We start from the raw sequence: 21,846 nt of genomic DNA on the forward strand, positions 1-21,846 counted from the left end.
GGTTATCAGGGCATGTACCACAGTTTTGCGGCAATCAGTTGGAAGGTAGTTTATGAGCTTTTTTTATTATTCGAATCTTAGCGAAGCAGGATGCTGCCACTGTTTGGACCTGGGGTCCGAAGGAGAGATTGTTATCCCAGTGAACTTCCAGGTTCCTAACCGAGTCTTTGGGTATGGGAGCCTGGCTCAGATCTTCCGGCCACCATAAGCTAGATTCTAGTGGGGAAGGTAAATTAAAAAACAAAACCACAGTCTTTTCTGCGTTAAGTCTCAGAGAGTTCATATCCATCCATTTTGATATGCTCCTTCGCTCACTTGTCACCTTCCCCCGCTTCCTCCCCTCTTCCCCCCTCTCAGTCCACCATTAATGCGATCCTTCTGAACACCAGGTCTGCGGTCGGGCACCAGCTTGAGCTATTTCATCTGCTCGACTCTCGTCAACCCCACCTATTGTTTCTCACCGAAACTTGGTTCAGGGATGACTCTCTTCCGAGCCTCCTAGCCATGCTGCCCCCGACTTATTCAGCCATCAGAATGGATCGCCCTGGGGGAAAGACAGGAGGAGGCGTTGCCCTGATTACTCACACCGATTTTCATTTTCAGACACTCCCCTCCTCCCCTATCCCCGCTGTGGACTGTCTAGTAGTCCGCTCTACTTCATTTGGGGTTCCCTTGACTTGTGTTCTGATCTATCGTCCTCCCCAGTCCACCCCCCAATTCCTCAGTTCCATTGAGGAACTCTTGGCCACCTTAGTGGTGAACAACGCAGCAGTCCTGCTCCTCGGGGATCTAAACTATTGGCCTAATGACCCGGCCGAGGACGCTAGATCTAAGGAGTTCTCTGCCTTGCTCACTAGCCTCAATTTCCTTCCCCAGCTTTCCACACCTACCCATATCCTAGGTCATCAGCTTGACCAAATATGGACCCTTAACATCCCTACCAACTCCCCCATCATTTCGCCCTGTCCTTGGTCAGATCATTTCCTCATCTCCTTTGCGCTGAACCTTGGTCGTCCGCCTAAACCCCCCCTGCCCAAAAACACCTGGTTTAGAAAGTGGGACAAGGCCGACCTCCCTGATGTCTGCTCCTCCCTCGCGGCATCTTGCCCAGAGCTCTGTGATCTATCTCTTCCCACTCAGCTCACAGCCATTAACACCTGGCTGCAAAAGGCATGCAATAGCATTGTTCCCCTTAAGAAAGTAGCCATTAAGCGAGCCCACGCTGCTAACAGATGGTTTTCCCCCCTTCTGAAAGTCAAGAAGCTGGAGGCGCGCAGAGCAGAACGAGCATGGCGACGCACCTACTGCCCCCTTCTCAAAGCCAAGTACTGCCTTGTACTCAAGGAATATAAACGATATATATTAACTGCTAAAGCTGAGTACTTCTCTGGTAAAATCCTGGCAGCTGAAAATCAATCGAAGGAAATATTCGCCACGGTGCACGAGCTCGCTGCCTCCGATAGGGTGATCTCCAAAATTCCCCCGTCCCAATCACTATGTAATTCCCTCAACTCCTTTTTTATAGAGAAGGTGGCTCTCATCAAGGCGAACATCCCTCCCTCACCTCCTATTCCCTTCACTGTGGACCCGCTTCCTGCTGCCCCACTTCTCACTCACTTCCCCCCTCTGACACGGGACACTCTTCTCCCCTTACTGGCTCGGGTTAAATCGGGCTCACCGCACGACATCGGCCCGGCATTTGCCCTAAAAGAGATCTTCTCCAGCTGTTACTCCCCCCCACTCACACTAATCAATCACTCCCTCACTACTGGCACCGTCCCAACTGCCCACAAATCAGCAGTTATCATCCCTATTTTAAAAAAGGCAGGCGCTGATCCATCTCTACCTGCCAATTATCGCCCCATCTCCCTGCTCCCTTATCTGGCGAAGGTCTCAGAGGCTCATGTCACCCGCACTCTGAGTTCCTTTGTGGAGTCCACAGGCCGCCTCTCCTCTTGTCAGGCAGGTTTCCGCCCACTGCACTCAACCGAGAAGGTGGTAGTGTCGGTGATGGACAAACTGAGGGAGGGCATTGACATCTGCCTCCCCCAGGCCCTGGTCCTCTTAGATCTGTCCGCCGCGTTCGACACGGTGGAGCATGACATTCTTCTGAACCGTGTCGAGGCGGCGGGCATTGGGGGCACAGCCCATGCCTGGCTCCGATCCTTTCTAACGGACAGGGAGCAGGCAGTCCACCTGGCAGGCTTTGCCGCCCCTCCTCGCAGAGTGACATGCGGCGTCCCCCAGGGCTCCTCTTTGTCCCCCTTGTTATTTAATTTATACATCTCACCCCTCATTTTTTCTTTACAGCAGATGGAGGTCTCAGTGTTCAATTACGCCGACGACCTCCAACTCATCTTTAACCTTTCCCATTCTCCTTCTTCCGCCCGGAATTTCCAGAGGGTGATGCTTTTCATCCAAAACTGGATGAACTGCAACCACCTCAAGTTAAATCCCGACAAAACTGAGTTGGTTTTGACTGGGAGTGGTTGCAGTCCATGGTCCCCGTCTTTCTGGCCTGACTCACTCGGTCCCCCTCCCCCCCGGTCCCCAAGGTCAAAACCCTAGGCATCTTCATCAATTCCCAGCTTTCGCTCCACACCCAGGTTCACTCGGTGGTGTCCTCCTGCTTCTTTTCCCTTCGCACTATCCGTAAGGTTTCCCGTTTTTTCTCCGTCCCTGCCCTTAAGCTCATCCTCATGGCCATGGTGCTATCGCGCCTTGACTATGGGAATGTGGTCTATAACGGCGCCCCAGACTACCTGATTCACCGACTCCAGCAGATACAAAATCAGGCTGCTCGCCTGATTTATGGACTCCCTAAATTTCACCACACCACTCCCCTGTTGCAATCATTGCATTGGTTACCGGTGAAGGAGAGGGCTCTCTTCAAGCTGGGCTGCATGACATACCAGGCTAGATCTGGGACCGCCCCTGCCTTCCTCTGTGAGATTATATCTCCTTACCTCCCGGCCAGAGAGCTCCGTTCCTCCAACCAAGCTCTACTGACAGTCCCTCGCTTCAGGAAGAAGAGGTCTGGGGGGACGAGATTTGCGGTCCTAGCCCCTTCTTTTTGGAATTCCCTACCTTTTGCCCTCAGAGCTTCCAATTCTTATGTGGAATTCCGTAAACTCCTCAAAACCTTCCTGTTTCCCAGACCCCCAGCAGTCTAGTTCCCGCCCTTGACCCCACCGGCTCACCGCTATCTAGCGCCAGGAAACCGTCCCGGTAACAGAGCGCTTTAGAAATTCATTAAAATTCAAAATTCAAATCCTGAGGCATGATTTCAAAAGGTCAAAAGTTGTGGATGTTGACATGTCAAATGTAAAGAGGAGCTGAATGTCATCCGCATAGGAGGTAGATTTAAGACCGGCTCGTGCGATCATTTCGGCCAGTGGGGTGAAATACACATTAAAAAGGAGCGGGCTCAACGATGAGCCCTGAGGGACTCCCCATTTAAGTGGCCTAGCAGAGGACGTGTAGGGGGGAGTGTATACCTGCTGGGTGCGGTTTGACAAGAAGGAAGCAACCCACTTTAATACAGTTCCCCCGATGCCCAAGGCACCCAGTCTTTTCAGCAGAATCTTATTAGAGACGGTGTCAAATGCTGCTGAAAGGTCCAGCAGCACTAACACCGCCCTCGACCCACGGTCCAACGTCCACCTCACTGAGTCGGCCATTTCGATCAGGGCCGACTCCGTACTGTGGCCTGACCGGAAGCCATGCTGAGAGTTATGCAAGAGCCCATGGGACTCAATATAGTTGGCAAGTTGAGAATGTGCCAATTTTTCCAGAATCTTTGCCGGGGCGGGCAAAAGGGAAATCGGCCTGTAGTTATTTGGATTATCCGGATCCGCATTAGGCTTTTTCAAAATAGGAACTAGGGGAACGTGTTTCCATTTATCAGGAAATCTTCCAGCCCTCAAGGAATCATTCCATATGAGGTTGAGATAAGGGTTCAAAAGAACGGCCAAAGCCTTATATTGCTTCGCCGGTCAAGGATCATTAGGTGATCCGGATTTGCATTTGAATAGTTCTAGAAGGGAGGCCTCTTCTGAAACTTCTGCAAATTCCGTAAGGGAGAGAGTCTGGAGGTTCTGGGTACTCGGAACCACCTCTAGGTCAAGGCTATCATTAGCGGGGAAGGAGGCATAAATTCACGCTATTTTTTCCTCAAAGAATTCCGAGAGTTGATTGCAGAGAAACTGGGAGGAGGGGTGACTCCGATTCAATGCTTGAGGGTCTGTAAAAGATTTAACAATGCTAAAGATCTCTCTGGATCCACTACTGGCTATCTTAATTCGAGTAGCCAGGTAGGCTCTTTTATGTTTCACAGTCATTCTACGGTATTCTTTAAGGGCTGTCCTATATTCAGTCTTACTTTCCAAAGAGTACTTTTGTCTCCAGGCTCGCTCAAGAACTTTACAGGAGGCTTTTTTCTGACGGAGATCATCTGAATACCAGGGGGCTGACGGTGCCGACTTAAAGGTTTTAATAGGTTTCAAGGGGGCCAGTGAATCCATGGCCTGGCCAATCCAGGCATCTAGATTGACAATGCAGGTGTCTAGGTCTGAGGCTGGAATTGGCTGGGAGTCTTTTAAGAGTTCCTGGAGCGAATCCACAGTGATTCGGCTCCAGTTTCTCCCAGATACCTTCGGGTCAGGACGGGTCTATCGGGGTAAGATAAACCGATCGAAAAGGGGATAAGAAAGTGGTCTGACCATACTACCGGTGTGGAATTCTCCACCCGGATATCCGCCAGATTTGAGCAAAATCTAGTGTGTGACATGATTTGTGAGTGGGTGACTCCACCCTTTGAATTAAGTTGCATGCAGCCAGAGTAGAAATCAGGCTTTTGCTATGCGGACAGGAGCCATCGTCCACATGAAGATTGAAATCCCCTAAAACCGTATAATTTGCATATCGCGTGCTGGCCTGGATGATATAGTCTGCCAGGGCAGACAGATGCAAAGTACTGGAATGGGGGGCGATAGATCAAAAGTCCTGAGCAAGAAGTAGAAGCCGATAGCTTGATACAGAAGGGAAGACCCTCTATGCAGTCAATTTGATCGTATAAGGGAGTGGTAAAAGTCCATTCCGATTTATAGATGAGTGCCACCCCGCCCCCATGTTTGCCATTAAGTCTATTGGCACAGATGATACTGTAGCCTTCCGGAATAGCCAGAGTCAAGGCAGGGTTAGTTGTATCACTCAGCCATTTTTCGGTGAGAAAAAGAAGATCCCATTTATTGTCCAGGAGAGACTGCCAGATGTCGAAAGCGTGTCTGACCAAAGATCTGCAATTGAGTAGTGCTGCTCTCAGGGTCAGGGAAGATCCTGGACCACGAGAAGGAGCAGAGCCATGGGTATGGGGCTGCCTATCCTGTCTTTCGTGATGAGTTAGAGAGAAACCGCAGCCCTTGCATTCATAAACCGGGCACTTTAGGTCTAGGGGAGGCAGTGGGTGGTAAGGGCATCGTGGGGGCCTCCGAGCAAAAATCTCCTTCCGCTTATGGGTCATACATTCATAGCTGTTCAGACGGACAGGGGGACCGGCCCCGGTCGCGTCTTGGTCGCGGACGGGCGCAGACGGGCTTGCCTTTGGCGCGCCCGCTGCGCGGCCGAGTCAGGACTGCCATATCAAGCAGGTGAGTGCAGGAGGGGCCAGCCTACTGGACCGTCACCCTTTACTTCACCCAAGATGGCAGCTCGGTTTTGATTAGAGCACCGCGACAGCGCCTACTCGGCTGCGCGGTGTCTAAATGAGGTGTGAGACAAAGTAAGTGGGCCAGCAGTCAATTTGCGTGGTATAGTAAATACAATGTAACGCTACAGAGCAAGTAGCGCTGTCTTGTGTTACTTTACATTGTGACCTTTTAGACCTGGCTTGGGTCGGCGGAATCCAGCCTATAAACTGTGTGGAGGAGATATGTTTTCAGGACTCTTCTAAACTTCAGTAAATCTTTTTCCAGTCTCATGCATAGTGGGCAAGTGTTCCCCAGGCAGGGGATCAGCTAGCAATAGTGCAGCAGATACAACGGCACCTCGTTTGGGGGTGTGAGGGGCCACTGCATCCTAATTATAGTTGTTTTTTACTGCCAAACATGGGAGATCCATTTTTTAAATGTTAATAAAATTGAGAGTTTTCAGCTATCCCTCTTCTGTTATTGTGTCATTCACATGTTACTTCCGCCCACTACAACATACAGCATAGCGCAATGGGTCTTCCAACTTCAGCCATTGGTTAACTGTGAGTGATGACATTCTGCCCTTTCATAAGAAGCATATCCAAACACAAAGTAGTGATCTTAAATGCCAGGAATTACTGTGGCAACGTGTGCTTTTTAACACCAAAATATATTTGCTTTAAGTCAATGTGTTTTGGATTGACAAAGGCCTGCCAGCTTCCCCACTGTTTGGTTTTGCAAAAACCATGTCAAAACAAGCACGTAACACATTTGAAAGGTTGGCATCTAAAGCCAGACGAGTTGGCATTGCCAAAGCTTGTTCTTGCTTGCATATGGGCGCATAGCACCCTTGCTATGCCACTGTCCAATGAGTGGAGCACTGATCTTGGGGGAAAATGCCAACAAATATTTTCAACCTAGGTGGTCGATTGGCATGTAGAATTGCTGTGTCTGATCTATTACTGCTATTGTTTTCATCAAACGTTTATTAGATGCATGACTCGCCTTTTGCTGTATGTGTATGACTTTGGTACAAAGTTCAATTATTTTCAAATTAATACTTTTGATGAATCATTGTGCTGAAAAATCCCGTCTGTTTCTTGCTTTTACTTTATTCAAATGTATTATATTTTTTAGAATGCACAGGCATATTTAAATATAATATAAATTAAGAACTTTAATTTCACGTTTATAGTTCCTATTGTTTATTTAGCAATAACACATCCAGTTAATGATGGTTTATCTTTATATTTTTCTAGGTTTCTAATTAAAATATGGCAGAATACAGTCACATGGAACATTTGGATATGCAAAGACCAAATTTAGGTATCTATCCTGGGATGAACTCTCTTAACGGTGACGTAAAAAACATTATGGACACACATACACAGAAAAAGTATACATATAGTTCAAGCCCCGGAAGGAACATGCCTGAAGACTTTTCTGATTCCTACTTCACGCTGTCTCAGTTTGGCCGAGAAAGCCCTCGTTCTTTATCAGTGGCTTCTGATGTTCGAAACCCATTGTCCTCTGCCAAGACACAAGGGAGCACACCATTTTCTTACAATGGTCATCATGAAATAGAAAGAACCACTTCCACAAAATCTACCCCTTCTTGTCCGAGCTCTCCCCAGGACCACACGTACAGTCCACGAAGAATGCATATTGGTGCTTATCCCCACAGTGACATAGAAATCTCATACCAACTCCTGGAAATGCCTCCATATATGAAACACAACGACAGAAGTAAATCCTACAATAACGCCTACTCCGGGCTAGCAGAAGGAAGGAAAAGCACTGGTTCCCTTCTTCCCATGTGGAACAGAAGATCAGGAAGTGAAACTGTTCTTTCTTCTGGTAGCCGATCAGGAGCCACAAGCGTCCCCTCGAGTCCAAAGCAAGTCAGGAGGATGAATGGCCCAGACCACCACACACTTCAGCCAAGAGCACTAAAATACAAAATGGCTGCCAATGAAGCCACTGTGGGCCCCAGTGCCAGGAAGTATGTGGGGGGCTCACTTAGCCACATGGGTGCGTACAGCAGATCCCTCCCTAGGTTGTACAAATCTGCGGAAAACCAGGGGGTGCCTTTCAGTTTACCACCACAACCCTCTTTAGACAAGACTAGGAGAAAAACTCTTGGCGACAAAAATCTACCTCAGAATGGACAAGAAACTGATAATTACCTTAATTTGTCTTCGGCTACCTCTGTGGTTTCTCCTTTACGAAATTCTACCCCAGACGGTACTCATTATACCAGCTCAACGCTAAGTGTTCCGTCCAGCCCCCGGGTGGCGAGAAAAATGCGCCTCGCGTCTTCCTCGTCCTGTGGAAGTGACGAGTTTGAAAGGCTCGGGCTACAAGTTTCTAACCCCACTCACCTCTTTCCTGCGGTTGACATGGACAGCATTTTTTCTGTGGGGAGAAATGGTTCAAATTCGAAAGAGTTCGACAAAGCAGATCTGGAGAGACCCAAGCTGACTGGGAATGCGTTGTCGCCTTCTTTGCGGGAGAGAAAGAACAGCATTGGGTCTGGTTTGGAAGGCGAGGACCTCCTGGACTACCACAGAAAGCAGAGAGAGGAGAGGCTGAGGGAACAAGAGATCGAACGTCTGGTAATCATTTAACAATTACGCTGCACAACATGTAAATGTGTCTTACAAATTACCTACCACGTTTAAAACCTCACAAATGCTGTAATGCTGTTTTTCTACATCTTCCTTTTAAGTTGTGATACTTTAAACTTGGAGGGATATGACACATATAATGGTATGAAGTTGATGTTTTGGTATCCAACTTTTTATAAAGCTTTTTGGCAAAATAATTATCTGTTTTTTACCACCATTTTGTTTCACTTTTTGCACTTTAATTCAGTTTTTCCATGGTCACGTTACAGGTTTTATTTACTTGTACAGCCGTATCATTTTTCAACAAGAGTGAGTAACTTTGCCGATTCTGATTGTTTACTGTTTATTTTCTGCACCAGTAATAATGGTATGTTCCTTAAAGGCTGTCACTGGGTACAGGTGTGGTGTTCTAGTGGGCTGGTGGTGTACTCAGACAGAGGCAGAGCCCTCTCATATATCATTTTGAACACACACATCTTGCACGTTATGCTAAACGATTGTCCAAAGGTAACAAAATAGTGGCGGACTTGCACATTTCATCATTTTGTTATGCTAGTCAGAGTGATAGCCTAACAGGGAAAACGTTTCTGATTTTGCAGCCATATTGTCATAGTAAGATATAAAACCTCTCTGATTAACTAGCGATGTCTCTGATCCTAAAACTGTCCTTACATTTTTCTGAGATAGGTGCATATATCAACAACCTTCAAAGATTTGGCTACACATACCGAGAACGAGCAAAAAATGAACCACCGATGATGCCTATTAATTGTGCTTTTTTTGGTAACACAACTTCAATAGATTTCTATAAGGTCTCTTGACAGAATTTCTATAAGGTCTAGTGACAGCATTTCTATAAGGTCTCTTGTCTTAATTATCCTGTTGCTTAGCTTAATTTAAACAGTATTCCCAATATTTCTCAGGTTACTGTAGCCTTACTGACCATGGAGCCAGTCAGTTACTTAGATGTTGACCTTTACACCAACTGTGAACCTGGGCGCATAGGGAGGATAAGACTGGACACAATAATTACTATAATTGCTGATTTTCTTCGAGATCAGTAATACTATCTGCATATGAGTTTGCCAGATAAATCTGCCACCACCCTGTTCTCTTTTGCTTGTAATCTCACTGGCTCTGTTGCTCGCAACATTCCATTGGTTGTGCTTACTAATCAGATACTGCCCAATCTTCAGGGAATTAACAGTGAATACAATCAGATAGTGTTAATTGCTGCTAATGTCTTACCCCGAAATTACGGACTCAAGCCAAAGGTGAAGGACCATAATGAGGAGGAGGATTAACAGCTGTTAATGCTTGTCATCATATGGGCAATACTGGTATTAAAGCCTGTGCCCCTAATTTCACCAAATGCAACCAAATAAACACACAGACTGTGTCTGCATGCTTCTTGTTCCTCCCACTGAGTCTAAAAGGCAGGCAAACATTTAAAGTTAGTGGAAGCTTTCTAAGCACTTTGATTGGCCGGAGAAATCCTAGGATTCTATACCAGGTGCTAATTTTTCTTAGTTTTCCACGCTAAGTGTTACATGACCAGTCAAATGCCTAATTCTCTGTCTTAATTTATTTGCCCCTCTTTCAATGTGCAAAGCTCCTCTCCGAACTTGTCACAATCCTTTTGTAAGTTGATCCACTTTTAAGTCTCACCTAAACAACACATGCGCTGTGCTGTGAAATGTATTGTTTACAATTCAGAGGGCTTACAACCTGCCCGTAGCATGCCATTAGTTGTTTTCATTATCACTCTCATGTGCAATCTTTCGATTGCTTAGCTGGTGTAAGTCCTTCCTTTCTTGCGTTATCTCCTAACCGGAGGATGGACCAAGTCCATATGTTCTTCCTCGTCATTGTTTTTCCTTGCCTTTTTTAAATTAACCATTTGTTTGATTTTATGAGCATTTTAGTATTATACCTGGATGTTCAATATGCTTTCCTACTTTATACACAGACATACAGCTTCTTGTTTATGCTGCTTTCACCATATCTGCAGTCTCTATTGGCGCTTTAGTTACGTACACCCACAACTGTACTACTCTTCACGGCTCTACTCAATGCCACTCCACTCTACGCCACTGTACACCAGTTCACTCTACGCCACTCCTCTTCACTCAAAGATACTCCACTCTGTGCCACTCTGCTTTATTACACTCCAACCCTCGCCACTTTACTCTATGACACTCTACTCTATTCCACTCCATTCTACTCTATACCCCTCCACTTTGCTCCACTCTACCCTAGGCCACTCTGCTGGAATGAAAAAGTTTTAGCTGACATTATATGTCTTAAGTTAGCATTTGCGGCACCATTTTATATACAGCCACCATTTTGAGCCATGTATTCATTAGCACAACAAAGCTCAACCTTGGAGAAACAAAAATATTTCAGCTGCTTTCAGCTAGGGCAAAGAGAGTGAGACAGAAGTTAGTTTTGACCATGGCTCAAAATGGCGGCTGAATATAAAATGGTGCCGCAAATACTAACTTAAGACAAACAATTTCAGCTAAAACATTTTTATTCCAACAACGCCACACTACTCTATCCCACTCCATGCCACTCCCACTATGCCTCACTCTACTTTACTCCACTTCACTCTACTCTTCGCCTTTCTACTCCACTCCACTTTATGTCTCTCCACTTCACACAATGTCACTCTATGCCACTTCACTCTATGCCACTCTACTATACACCACGCTACTCTAGGCCACTGCATACCACTTCACTCTTTGCCACTCTCTTCTATGCCACTCTTCTGTTCTCTATGCCACTCCACTCTGTACCACTTTACTTACTCTATGACACTCCATGCCGGTAAACCGCTCTACTCTACACCACTCTACTCCACTGCAATCTCCTTTATGCCACTACATTTCAGTCTACACCACTCTATGCTACTCTACTCCACTCTACACCACTCTATTCAATGATACTCTATGCCACTCCATCCTATTCCAAGGCACTATACTCAGTGCCACACTACTCTACACCACATTACTCAATGGCACTCAAATCAACTCCACTCCACTCCACTCTTTTCCACTCCACACAAAGCCATTCCAGCAGTGCCACTGCAGTCTATGCCACTCCACTGTATGCCATTCCGCTCTACTCTACACCATCCAACTCTACATAACTCCACTCTATGCCACTCCACTCTACTCTACACACTCAATGCCATTCTATGCCACTCCACTCTATTCAATGCTACGCTAATCCACACCAGTCTATCCCACTCCACACCACAATATGCCATGCTACTCTATGCCACTCTGCTCAACGTCGCTCTGTGCCACTCTACTCTATGCCACTCCACTCTAATCTACGCCATTCAACTCTACATCACTCCACTCAATGCCACTCCATGACACTCTACGCTACTCTACAATTTGCCACTTTAAGCCACTCTATTCTATCTCACTCTATGACACTTTACTCTATGACATTCCACTCTTCACCATACTGCCCTGCTTTTCATCACTCCATGCCATCATATGCCACTCCACGCTAGTCTACTCTAATACATTCCACTCACTGCCAGTCTACTCTGTGTCACTCTACTCATCGCCACTCTACTCATTTCCACTACCATCTATGCCATCCCACACTGTGCCACTCTATTGTACGCCACTCTACTCTATGCCATTCTATGCCACTCAACTCCATACCACACTACTCTACGCCAGTGCTTTGCAGGTAATATATTTTTTTGATAGGAAGCCAATGAAGATCTTTGAATTAGACCGATTTAGTTCTGGGCAGTCTGAGTACCAGCCTGGCCGCTGCGGTTTGCACTGTGTGCAAATGATTTAGCAGGTAAGAGGCAATCCTAAATAGAAAGCATTTATATAGAGATGTCAAACAGCGAGAAAGAAGCTGAATCAATTTGAACAATTAAACATTGAATATTCTCTACCTTTTCAACAAAAAGGATGGCCAACTAATCACAAAGTTCTTGGGAAGCTGGTATCCTAATGCTGCAAGCATTAGGGCAAAGAAACTGTTTCACAATCTTGAAAGTTTCACAAGCTCAATCGAGCTGCAAGAAATGCTGCTTGTGTAATCTTTATCTTTTTACAAAATACTTTAAGAGCCTGTTTGTATATAACCTTATCTTCCGGACTGAATCTCAAGCGTCATTGTTTTTATAGCCATTAACAGTGCTTTTTTATTACATTGTGCTAAGTCGGAAGAAAACCATGATACTGATACTGCTCTTTAAGGGGAGTGAATACCTCGGGTGGAGCCACATCATCCCCCGTGAAAGATAGCCAGCTGGAAACAGAAGACCAATGATCTTTTGTATGGCCAAAGAGTAACAGATTTGAATCCCGCAAAGCCTTGTGAAACTCCCTTTTATCAGCCGGATTCCAAAAACAAGCTAGTCTAGGATTTGCTAGTTCCGTAGGCCTTATTCAAGGCATAGAAAACTTAATATATCCACATTTTGTAAAGCGCACAATCACCCGTTAGGGTCTCTAGGCGCTGGGGGCCGTCGGGAAGATTAAGCAAGCTATTACCCAGAGTCACATGGTGCTGGGCTAATCTGCCGCCGGTGCCGGGGATCGAACCGTGATCCCCATATTCCGGAGTCAGTCGCCCTGGCCGCGGTGCCACACCTCTAAGATAGTGATCCGACCAAACTACTGGATAGGGGACCCCACTATAGTCAGGTCCAAATAAGAAAACACAAAATCAATTACGTGGCCTGCCTTATGAGTTGGAAGATTAATGAAGAGTCAAAGTCGTCAGTGCCTGAATCAAATAACCAGCCAAGGAATTTTTGTGATTATCTATATGCAAATTGTACTCGCCCAAGAAGGTGGCAAATTTCATGCAGAAAGGTGACAGATCTTCGCCAACGGAGTTCACAATCTGCACACTAAATCTTGGGGGCCAATAAATCTGCACACCCGAGAAGGAGAAGTTCGGGGACATTTTTACAGATAAAAGCAAAGGACACCAATGATGATAAACACAATATCTACAGACACATGACAATAGATTTAGAAGGCTAATACTTATTTTTAAACCCCTCCAAAAATGTTTAGAATCATAATGCAAAAGCCTATAATGATTTTTGAAAGATCTCACAGTCGATGATGATTGATTCATGGTGGGTAGAGTATGTGTCTTAATCTTTTGTATACTTCTATGAGACAGGAGCACGTTCCCCACATTTGTGCAGAGATGAGACCCTGTGAGCTCCATATCCTGAGAGAGTTCTAGATGTGACTTCTCCCAAATGACCAGAGAACCATGATCTTGAAGTCTTCAGTACTAAGCCTCTGTCCTGGATAATCTGTACTTCTGATCAAGTGAAAATGAACTAGTGGTGCAGGTGAGGATGACACATGACACCCTCCCTATGCATTAACCCTAGAAGAGGCTTCATAACCTTGGTGAACACTCTGGCAGTAGACTTGTGCAGTATGGCAACACTGCAAACTGAAAAGGTTTGCCATTCGCAGGGAATCTGAAGTATTTCAGATGTTCCTGAGGAATCATAACATGAAAGTATGCATCCTGAATGTCTAGAGTCACAATGAACTCACTTGCACAAGAGAATCTTTAATGGTGAGGACAACAAATACTTCCTCATTCAATGCTTTATGTGATGAAACACTTTTGGACATGGTTGCATGTTTAGGGAAGTTTCTCAAGGAGGGTAAGTTCTACCAAGCACAAACAAGACTGTAGAACATTTACTAGCTTTATATCATTCCATATCTGTGGCATGCAATATGGGTGAACAGATAACAAAGATTTAGGATAGGGATTTATAAAGCTCACTAAAACCCGAAGGTGCCAAGGCGCTGAGCGGACGGGAAGAGGAGAGGAGAATGAGAGGCAGCTGGCTAAACTGAGAAAAACATGCAAGAAGAACCTTATGCAGTGTAAGGTTAAAATCTCGAATCCACAAGACGCGATGAAAAACGCTGTGTAATTAATCACAAGGTGATCGATGGGTATATTCCAAAATAGAGGAGTTTATTGTTAACTGCTCTTCATGTCATATTATGTCATATGCTGAACCATTTTTTTTAAAAACCATAGCACCCTGTATCCTTTTTCTTGTTAAGTCGTAGCTTCTCAATTTACACATTTTTTATACAGATGAGACCTTTTTGCTCCTGTACAGCGATACATACATTCATTGGGGTCGCATTTGTGACTGAGTTTACGGATATACCTAGTTGGATATTCATCCTTGATATTATTTCACTTGGAATACAACATGTACAAACTCTGAATGGCACAGCATATGACGTAATATGACATGAAGACCAGTTAACAATAAACTCCTCTATTTTGGAATATACCTATCGTTCACCTCGTGATTAATTACACAGCGTTTTTCATCGCGTCTGGTGGATTCGAGATTTTAACCTTACACTACGTAAGGTTCTTCTTGGATGTTTTTGAGCCTAGCACCTCATGGCCAGGAGGTGATCATCTCGAAGTCGCATATCTAAATTTTCCAGCATTTACCAAAGACTATTGTAATTACCCTGGAGTGCAGCGGTCCTCTTGCTTATCTTAAACTGAGAAAAGCCAAGTCTTCAGATGTTTTTTGAACACTGGAAGGATTCCACATGGGAGATCGAAAAGGGTAGTGTATTCCAGAGTTTGGCCGCCGCCACCGAGAAGGAGTGACTACCCCATCTGGATTTGTGAACTCTAGTGATATCCAGTTTTCTCTGGGATGAAGATCTCAAGGTCCTCCCAGGCATATACCATTTAAACATGTTTTTCAGCTGTTGCAACCCTATATTATGCAGAGCCTTGTGAACTGTACACAAGGCTTTGAAGGAGTTTCACTTCCTAATAGGGAGCCAGTGTAGAGTGCGAAGCCCCTCCTTTGCTGAATGCCTTTTCGGGATATTCAGGATCAGCCTGGCAGACGCATTTTGTATGACCTGAAGCCTGTTCAGGGAGGCCGTACTAGTATTCAGGTACAAAGCATTGCAATAGTCAATGCGGGAGTAACCAGTGAAATGACCGTAGGCCGGTGGAGTGCTGGTGGAATATACGGAAGCACCTTCCTGAGAATCTTCAGAATGTAAACGCAAGTACTGACAGTGCAACTGACCTGAGTCTCAAAAGTCAGACCAGCGTCAAAAATGACCCCCAAGTTTTTGACTGTTTTGGCAGGAACAGGAAGGGGACCGCAAGCTCCCGGCCACCAGGTATTTGACCAGATTGAAGTCTGGGGACCAAAGACTAGGACCTCGGTTTTTCCTGCGTTCATCTTGAGGGAGTTATTTTGCATCCATCTGATAATGCTGGCCATGCACTGGTTAAATTTCTAGGCGACCAACTGCAGATCATTGGAGATGGAAACAATGATCTGCGTGTCATCAGCATGGGAGATCACCTGAAACCCAAAGGATCTGACCAACTTGGCCAGTGGGACCACATACACATTAAAGAGGGTGGGGCTCAGGGGTGCGCCCTGGGGAATGCCACAGGGTAGGCTAAAAGCCTTAGATCTGAAACCCCCACAACTAGCAGCATTAGTTGTCTCTGTCAGGAAGGAATGGAGGACCTGCAGGTCCTTACCTGAGATTCCCACCTCTTTCAGACATTGGACCATGCAAGTGGGAAAGACGGTGTCAAAAGCCGCCGACAGGAGTATAATCAGCACTACTGACCCACCTTGATAGACTTGCATGCGGATGTGATCAGTGGCAGCAATGAGGGCGGATTTGGTACTGTAATTGGTGCAGAAACCATGTTGTGACTGATCCAAGATCTCATTGGAGTCCAAGTAATTCATCAACTCAATGTTGATGAACTTCTCTAGCATTTTAGCGGGCCGGAAGAAGACAAATGGGGCGAAGGTTTTTCAATTCAGAGGGGTCAGCATTGGGTTTCTAAAGGAGGGTTGTAATAATTGCCTTTTTCCAAGCGTCCAGTGAACAGCCGGAGCAGAGGATATTGTTAAACACTTTGCAAAGAAAGTCAGCAACCATGTTGGGAACCATCTTGAGAGTGAGGGGCGTACAAGGGTTCGAGGGGGAACCAGACTTGAGACCCATAAGAAAATCCAAAGTTTGTTCCTCAGTAATCTGGGAAATGCTGTCAAAGTAGGAGGGGGCTCCCCCTTCCCTGGTCCTGCATGACCTTCACGCCCTCTGATTCTTCCATTTGCATATTGTTGAGCTCCCTGAAGATTTTATGGACTTTGTCCTCGAAGTAGGTAGCTATTCTATCAGAGAGGTCTTGAGAGGGGAACAACTCCCGCATCCCAGAAGGTTTGTAGATCTCCTTGATCACCTTGAAGAGGTGCAAGAGGAATAGTTTGCAGCAAGGATCTTCTTAGTGAGGAAGTGAGCTTTGGCTTGAAAGATGGCTCGCTTATATTTCTGCAGCAGGGCTTTCTGCTTGGCTTTCTTCCTAATACAAGGGTCTAGCCGCCATTTGTGTTCCTGTCTGCGACATTCCCTTTTGAGGGATCTAAGTCCATTAGAAAACCATGGAGATGTAGGTTTAACTATCTTAAAGGTGCACTCTTTAAAAGGTGTGACAATATCTTGAGTAATCCAATTGTGAAACCCCTCTGCCGTATGGGGGAAGGGACTGTGCCTCCCAGTCCCAGCAGAGGCCAAAGCCACTTCCAAATCTGGAGCAGAAATCTTGCTCAGCCCCCTGTGGTGAATGTGCCTTGGTAGGAAGCTGTCCTCCACAGCAGTGGAGGGATTCTGGCAAACTTTAAACAGAATCAACGAGTGGTCGACTCAGCTAAGTGGCTTTACCTCTTCAGTTATTAAGTTGCAATGATTGGTGAAAACGCCGTCTAAGATATGACCTGCTTTATGCATGGGAAACTGAACAAATTGCTCAAAGCCGAAAGATGACATAAGTTCTAAGAGGTGCAGTGTGTCAGTGCCCTGCTCCATCTCAAGGTGATAGTTAAAATCTCCGAGAATGATAGTATGAGAAGTAGCGACAAGTGGCTCTAAAATTTTGCACCAAGACTCCAAAAACCTGGGTCTAGGGCCTGGGGAACGGTACACTAGCAGACCTGTAAAAGTGTGGTTTTTGGACAACGAGATCCTAAAGGAGGCAGCTTCCACCGGAGAAGCAAAATCCTTTTCCATCATAGTTGGGTGCATTTCAGAGAGTCACGGACCACCAGGGCAACACCGCCCCCCCTACACTCAGTGCAGTCGCATCTTAGAATTATGTACCCAGGGGGAACAGCATCCACGAGGTCCAGGCCAGCGTTCTCATTGGCCCATGTCTCCGTAACAAAGAGACAGTCTAGAAATTTGGGTCTGAATGTTTAATACTATTTCTTTTTTATGTTTAGTCATGGACCGAGCATTCAACAATGCCCCTTTAATAGACCTGGATTTATGACCAGGTGGAATGTTAGTCCTGAAGCTGGATTTGTCAGTCCCCGTTGCTCTGAGCGCTGTATAGGGGCTAGACCCCGACACCAATTCATTGGTGAGTCTGAGGTTACAATGATGACAGTGTGCTTGACCTCCCAAAGAGGGGTCCAGTATGACAGCGCATTTCTTAAAATGGCCATTGGGATTTAACTCCAGGATCTCTGCCCTTGAGTAGGTTATGACCTTATTGCCCCTGTTACCTGGGAAAGACCGGGCAGAGTGCCTGGCCCCTGGCGCCGTTGCTGTTGGCAATAGCTTTCACATTGGGATGCATGCAAGACTTCAACACCCAAAGTGGGAGTTGGTGGCACTTTTCGGAAGTTAATTCAGAGGTAGATATCAGGAGAGGCTGCAGGACTCTCCTGAAAGGTCCAGTCTTTCAAAGGCTGATAAGTCAACAAGGCCGCTGGCAAAAAATTGACCAAATACTATAAGGTTTGAATGTACAAAGGTCATCCACAAGGGCCATAATACTATATGATTTAGACGTTGTTCTACCCAACAATTTGGTAGAGGGCAGACTACAGCTACCTCCATCACGCCTCTACATCACCGAAGACAACACAATCGGTGGACATAGAACTGTCTCACCAGGCTGTTCGAGACATAACCAAAGAAAATGGCTGCTGGATAGTGGACATGTGAGTACTGTGTTTAGTCTGAGTCTGTACACTCAATCTCCACCATTCTGGACTGGCGGCATGCTGTAACTGCTATCATTCCCTGGCAGAAGACTCTTTTCTGTCTTACAAATTGTGGAGGGCTTTTGGAATGTTTTCATTCAGCAGTGTACATGTTATCATTTTCAGTTCCCAAGAAAGACATGACCTTTAATAAAATACATTATTTGATACGATATGTCCAGAAATAAACATGTGTATTGTTTATTCTGTATGGGAATGTCCTAGTTCTGCAACAATGTGGTTGCTTGACTCTAGACCACCTAAAGGCTATTTGCTCTCACAATTCCTTTTACCCTTCGCACACAAATACCACCGGTTAGTGACGGAAAGAAATAATTCTGACTACAAACAACTGCTATTTGCCTTCAAATGTACACACAAGGTTTTCGCCAAGTAAGAAGCCACACACCTACGAGCGAATGCCCTCTTTGGATAACTGCACTATGAGAGCTCCAACAATCCATACATTGTGCATTGGGTAGCCATAAGACGATCACTGTCAAGCCGTCTATGTCCTCATTTCATCTTTCTGAGCGGATTTAATTCCTGCAAAATGTTGGGATCAATTTCAAGACATGTATGTCATATCAGAAAGTGCTTCCAAACTTCCAGAAACTAGCACCTCTGACAAATATGATTTTTATAGATGTACATAGAATGATTACTTAATGCTCTTTCTGTTGATTAGATATGCATTTAATAGTGTTCTAAGTAAAATGGCTGGATTACCAGCCGACTCAGTGCTGTATTCACCGGGAAAATCATGACACTGTGCCTAGGTACTTATACACACCCTGCAATAGTGGAGCAATACAGAAAATATTCTGAAAGTAAAGTTGAAATCTACCTGAAAATAACAGCAACTGTATTTCTCATGAGACGGGAGACGTTGCATTCCCTGGCAATGTACTAGACTTGGCTCTCCGTTGGCTGTTGTAGTCGTAATAATCCATTCAGGTTTTGAGCGGTACCACTGAAACAATTTGCGGTACAGAAACAGCACCAAATGGTCCCAACATAAACATAATTTAATAGACTTTCTAATGAAAAACATAGATAGCATAAGTAATGTTTATATTATGATAACACACCGTTTGTGCCTTGGGAGTGCCACTCTCTAGTGTTCTATATCTCATTAGCTCAAAAGGTTATCCAGCTATGTAGCAGTCTCTATATGCAGTAGTGGCCCTTCCACTGCCATGCTGTGGGGTCGAAACGTCGACAACCTTTCTGCCTACCAGCTTCTACCCTAAGCGTGATATTTATTGTATTTTTAGAAGCATGGTGTATTTAATTTGAACTTTACAAACATTTATGTTTTGTGTATGTGGCTCGTTCCAGAAGCCAGAAGTGTTAACTGTCTAATAAGATCTGTTGACCTTCATTTTTGTCACTTCCCTAAACCTTGCACTATTCCTTCCACTGACACCCTCCCTTCCTCTTCCTCTGGGGCACTCATTTCTATGATGTTTACATGCATTTTTGTGTATAATATATATTGGACGACGTATTCTGATTAAATAACAATACACCTTAAAAAATGTGACTACATTTGTTTTTTTATGTATATCTAGTTGTATTTCTTGCTTATAAACCAGTGTTCCGGGACCCCCCATTTTTGTACTGATGTAGCACCCTGGTCCCAGTGACTCTTTTTGGGTATACCCTTTTCTGTAACACTTGCACTTCCAAGGAGACTGGAAGTCTGTGCCTGCTCTCTCCAGCCCCAGCAACGCAGCTGGGGCTTGAGAGAGCTTCAGTGCACAGGACGGTTTGACTGGCCTGAGACGGCCAAACCGTCATGCGCACTGTAACAGTGCACTAACACTCTCCCACCAGCAGTGTCTTCCCCCTGGGCCCGCCCCCAAAACTTGTCAGAGTCCTGTGGGCAGGTCCAGGGAGGATGAAAATAAAACAATAATAAAATGGGGTTAAAACCCATTTTATTATCGTTTTATTTGAGGGTGGGGGCGGTGCTCCTCCGCCCTAATGGGGAACATCCTTTACCACACAACTTTTACAACGCAGTACCTTTACCACGCAGGTATTACAACGCAATTCATTACAACAACTTGCGCTGGTGGGCGCTGTAGGATAGGGAATAGTTTAATTTACTATCCAAAACCTTCCCTACTATCCACGGGGACTGGAGTTGGAATAGTAAATTAAACTATTCCACTATCCAGCACCCCTCAACGCAAGTCCTTGTAACGATTTGCGTTGTAAAACCTGCGTGGTAAAGGCATGCGTGGTAAAAGCATGCATTGTAACAACATACATCCGCCCTAATGGAGAGGCCACAGCTGACAATAGGCTGTTTGATCAGGTGAGCATTACCAGTGCCACTCCATAGAAAGACTTGTTACAACATTCCATTGATTTATAGAATCATAGCACCCTTGGAATAGCGTGGCAAGGTTTTCAGAAGGGCAGGTACTCACCCATTTGGCTGAATGGTTAAGAAGGGAATAATTACCTGGCTTGTAAACAGGTCTACAATACACAATATTGTGCGACTATTGTTGCTGGCGTATAGGGCATTAGCTAAGGACAATACTATTATTTTGAGCAATTCTTGTTTTTTACGGTCTGCAAGGAGTGGACAGTGCCAATTTTTGGGAAAAGTTGAGAACTGGATGATGTTCAATTAGAGTGACCAGGTTTCTGAACTTGAAAACCAGGTCATGAAGAAGACAGAAAATTAACACAAATCTGGTTGTGACAGAGAAAAAAAACGACAGTTTTACATGCAATAGCAACACAGAAGAAAGGTTACAACATTCCAATAATACATGACCATAACGTGACTGTCATCATAGAATATAAATTACATTCATGTAATAAGTGGCTATAACATTCTGTATGTGCAAACACTTTAATGTCGTGGTAAGATACCATTCAACTCACTAAAAGTTAATCAACGTTACATTTTGTAAAGGGAACCTGTAGTGCAAATTGATCCACCACTAAGAAACATTACAAGTTAAAACAGCAGAAACTGTGTAATCCCCATGCCCCATGTAGAAAACTATCACAATGTTTGAGTCAGAAATAGCAAATCCTACAATATATAAAGTATCACGTAAAATGTCTTCCATCAAAATATAAAATATTTTACAAAGAGCAAAGGCCCATTCTGGGATCACATTTTGCTATATTAAAGACAAAACATAAAAGAAAACATACCTTTTGAACGCTTTAAAGGCAGTCAATGCAGTGCAGTCATTTATTTTCCATTAGGAAGAAAAGTATTTTAAGTCAAAATGTTACTATAAAAGAGAACATCTAAACAGTGAAATCAGCATATAAAGTGCCACGTGCACTAAAGTGGGTCCACTCCAATTAATACAAACTACCAGAATTCTGCTGCCCTAGACCAACATCTGACAGGGCTGGCATCGAAATGAAAGCCTCGCAGAAAAGGCTGCAAAGA

At 45.0% G+C, this 21,846-nt stretch overlaps 1 protein-coding gene across 1 annotated transcript in view; it reads left to right on the plus strand.

The window, feature by feature from the left end:
* PHLDB2 (pleckstrin homology like domain family B member 2) overlaps positions 1–21,846 on the plus strand; it is a 453,671-nt gene that overhangs the window by 73,419 nt on the left and 358,406 nt on the right. The window contains exon 2 of the mRNA XM_078657711.1: positions 6,947–8,302. Coding sequence (XP_078513837.1) covers positions 6,962–8,302 — 1,341 coding nt within the window. The 5' untranslated portion in view covers positions 6,947–6,961. The remainder of the gene's footprint in view (positions 1–6,946; positions 8,303–21,846) is intronic.

This window comes from Lissotriton helveticus, chromosome 8 (genome assembly GCF_964261635.1).
Source record: "Lissotriton helveticus chromosome 8, aLisHel1.1, whole genome shotgun sequence".
NCBI lineage: Eukaryota > Metazoa > Chordata > Amphibia > Caudata > Salamandridae > Lissotriton > Lissotriton helveticus.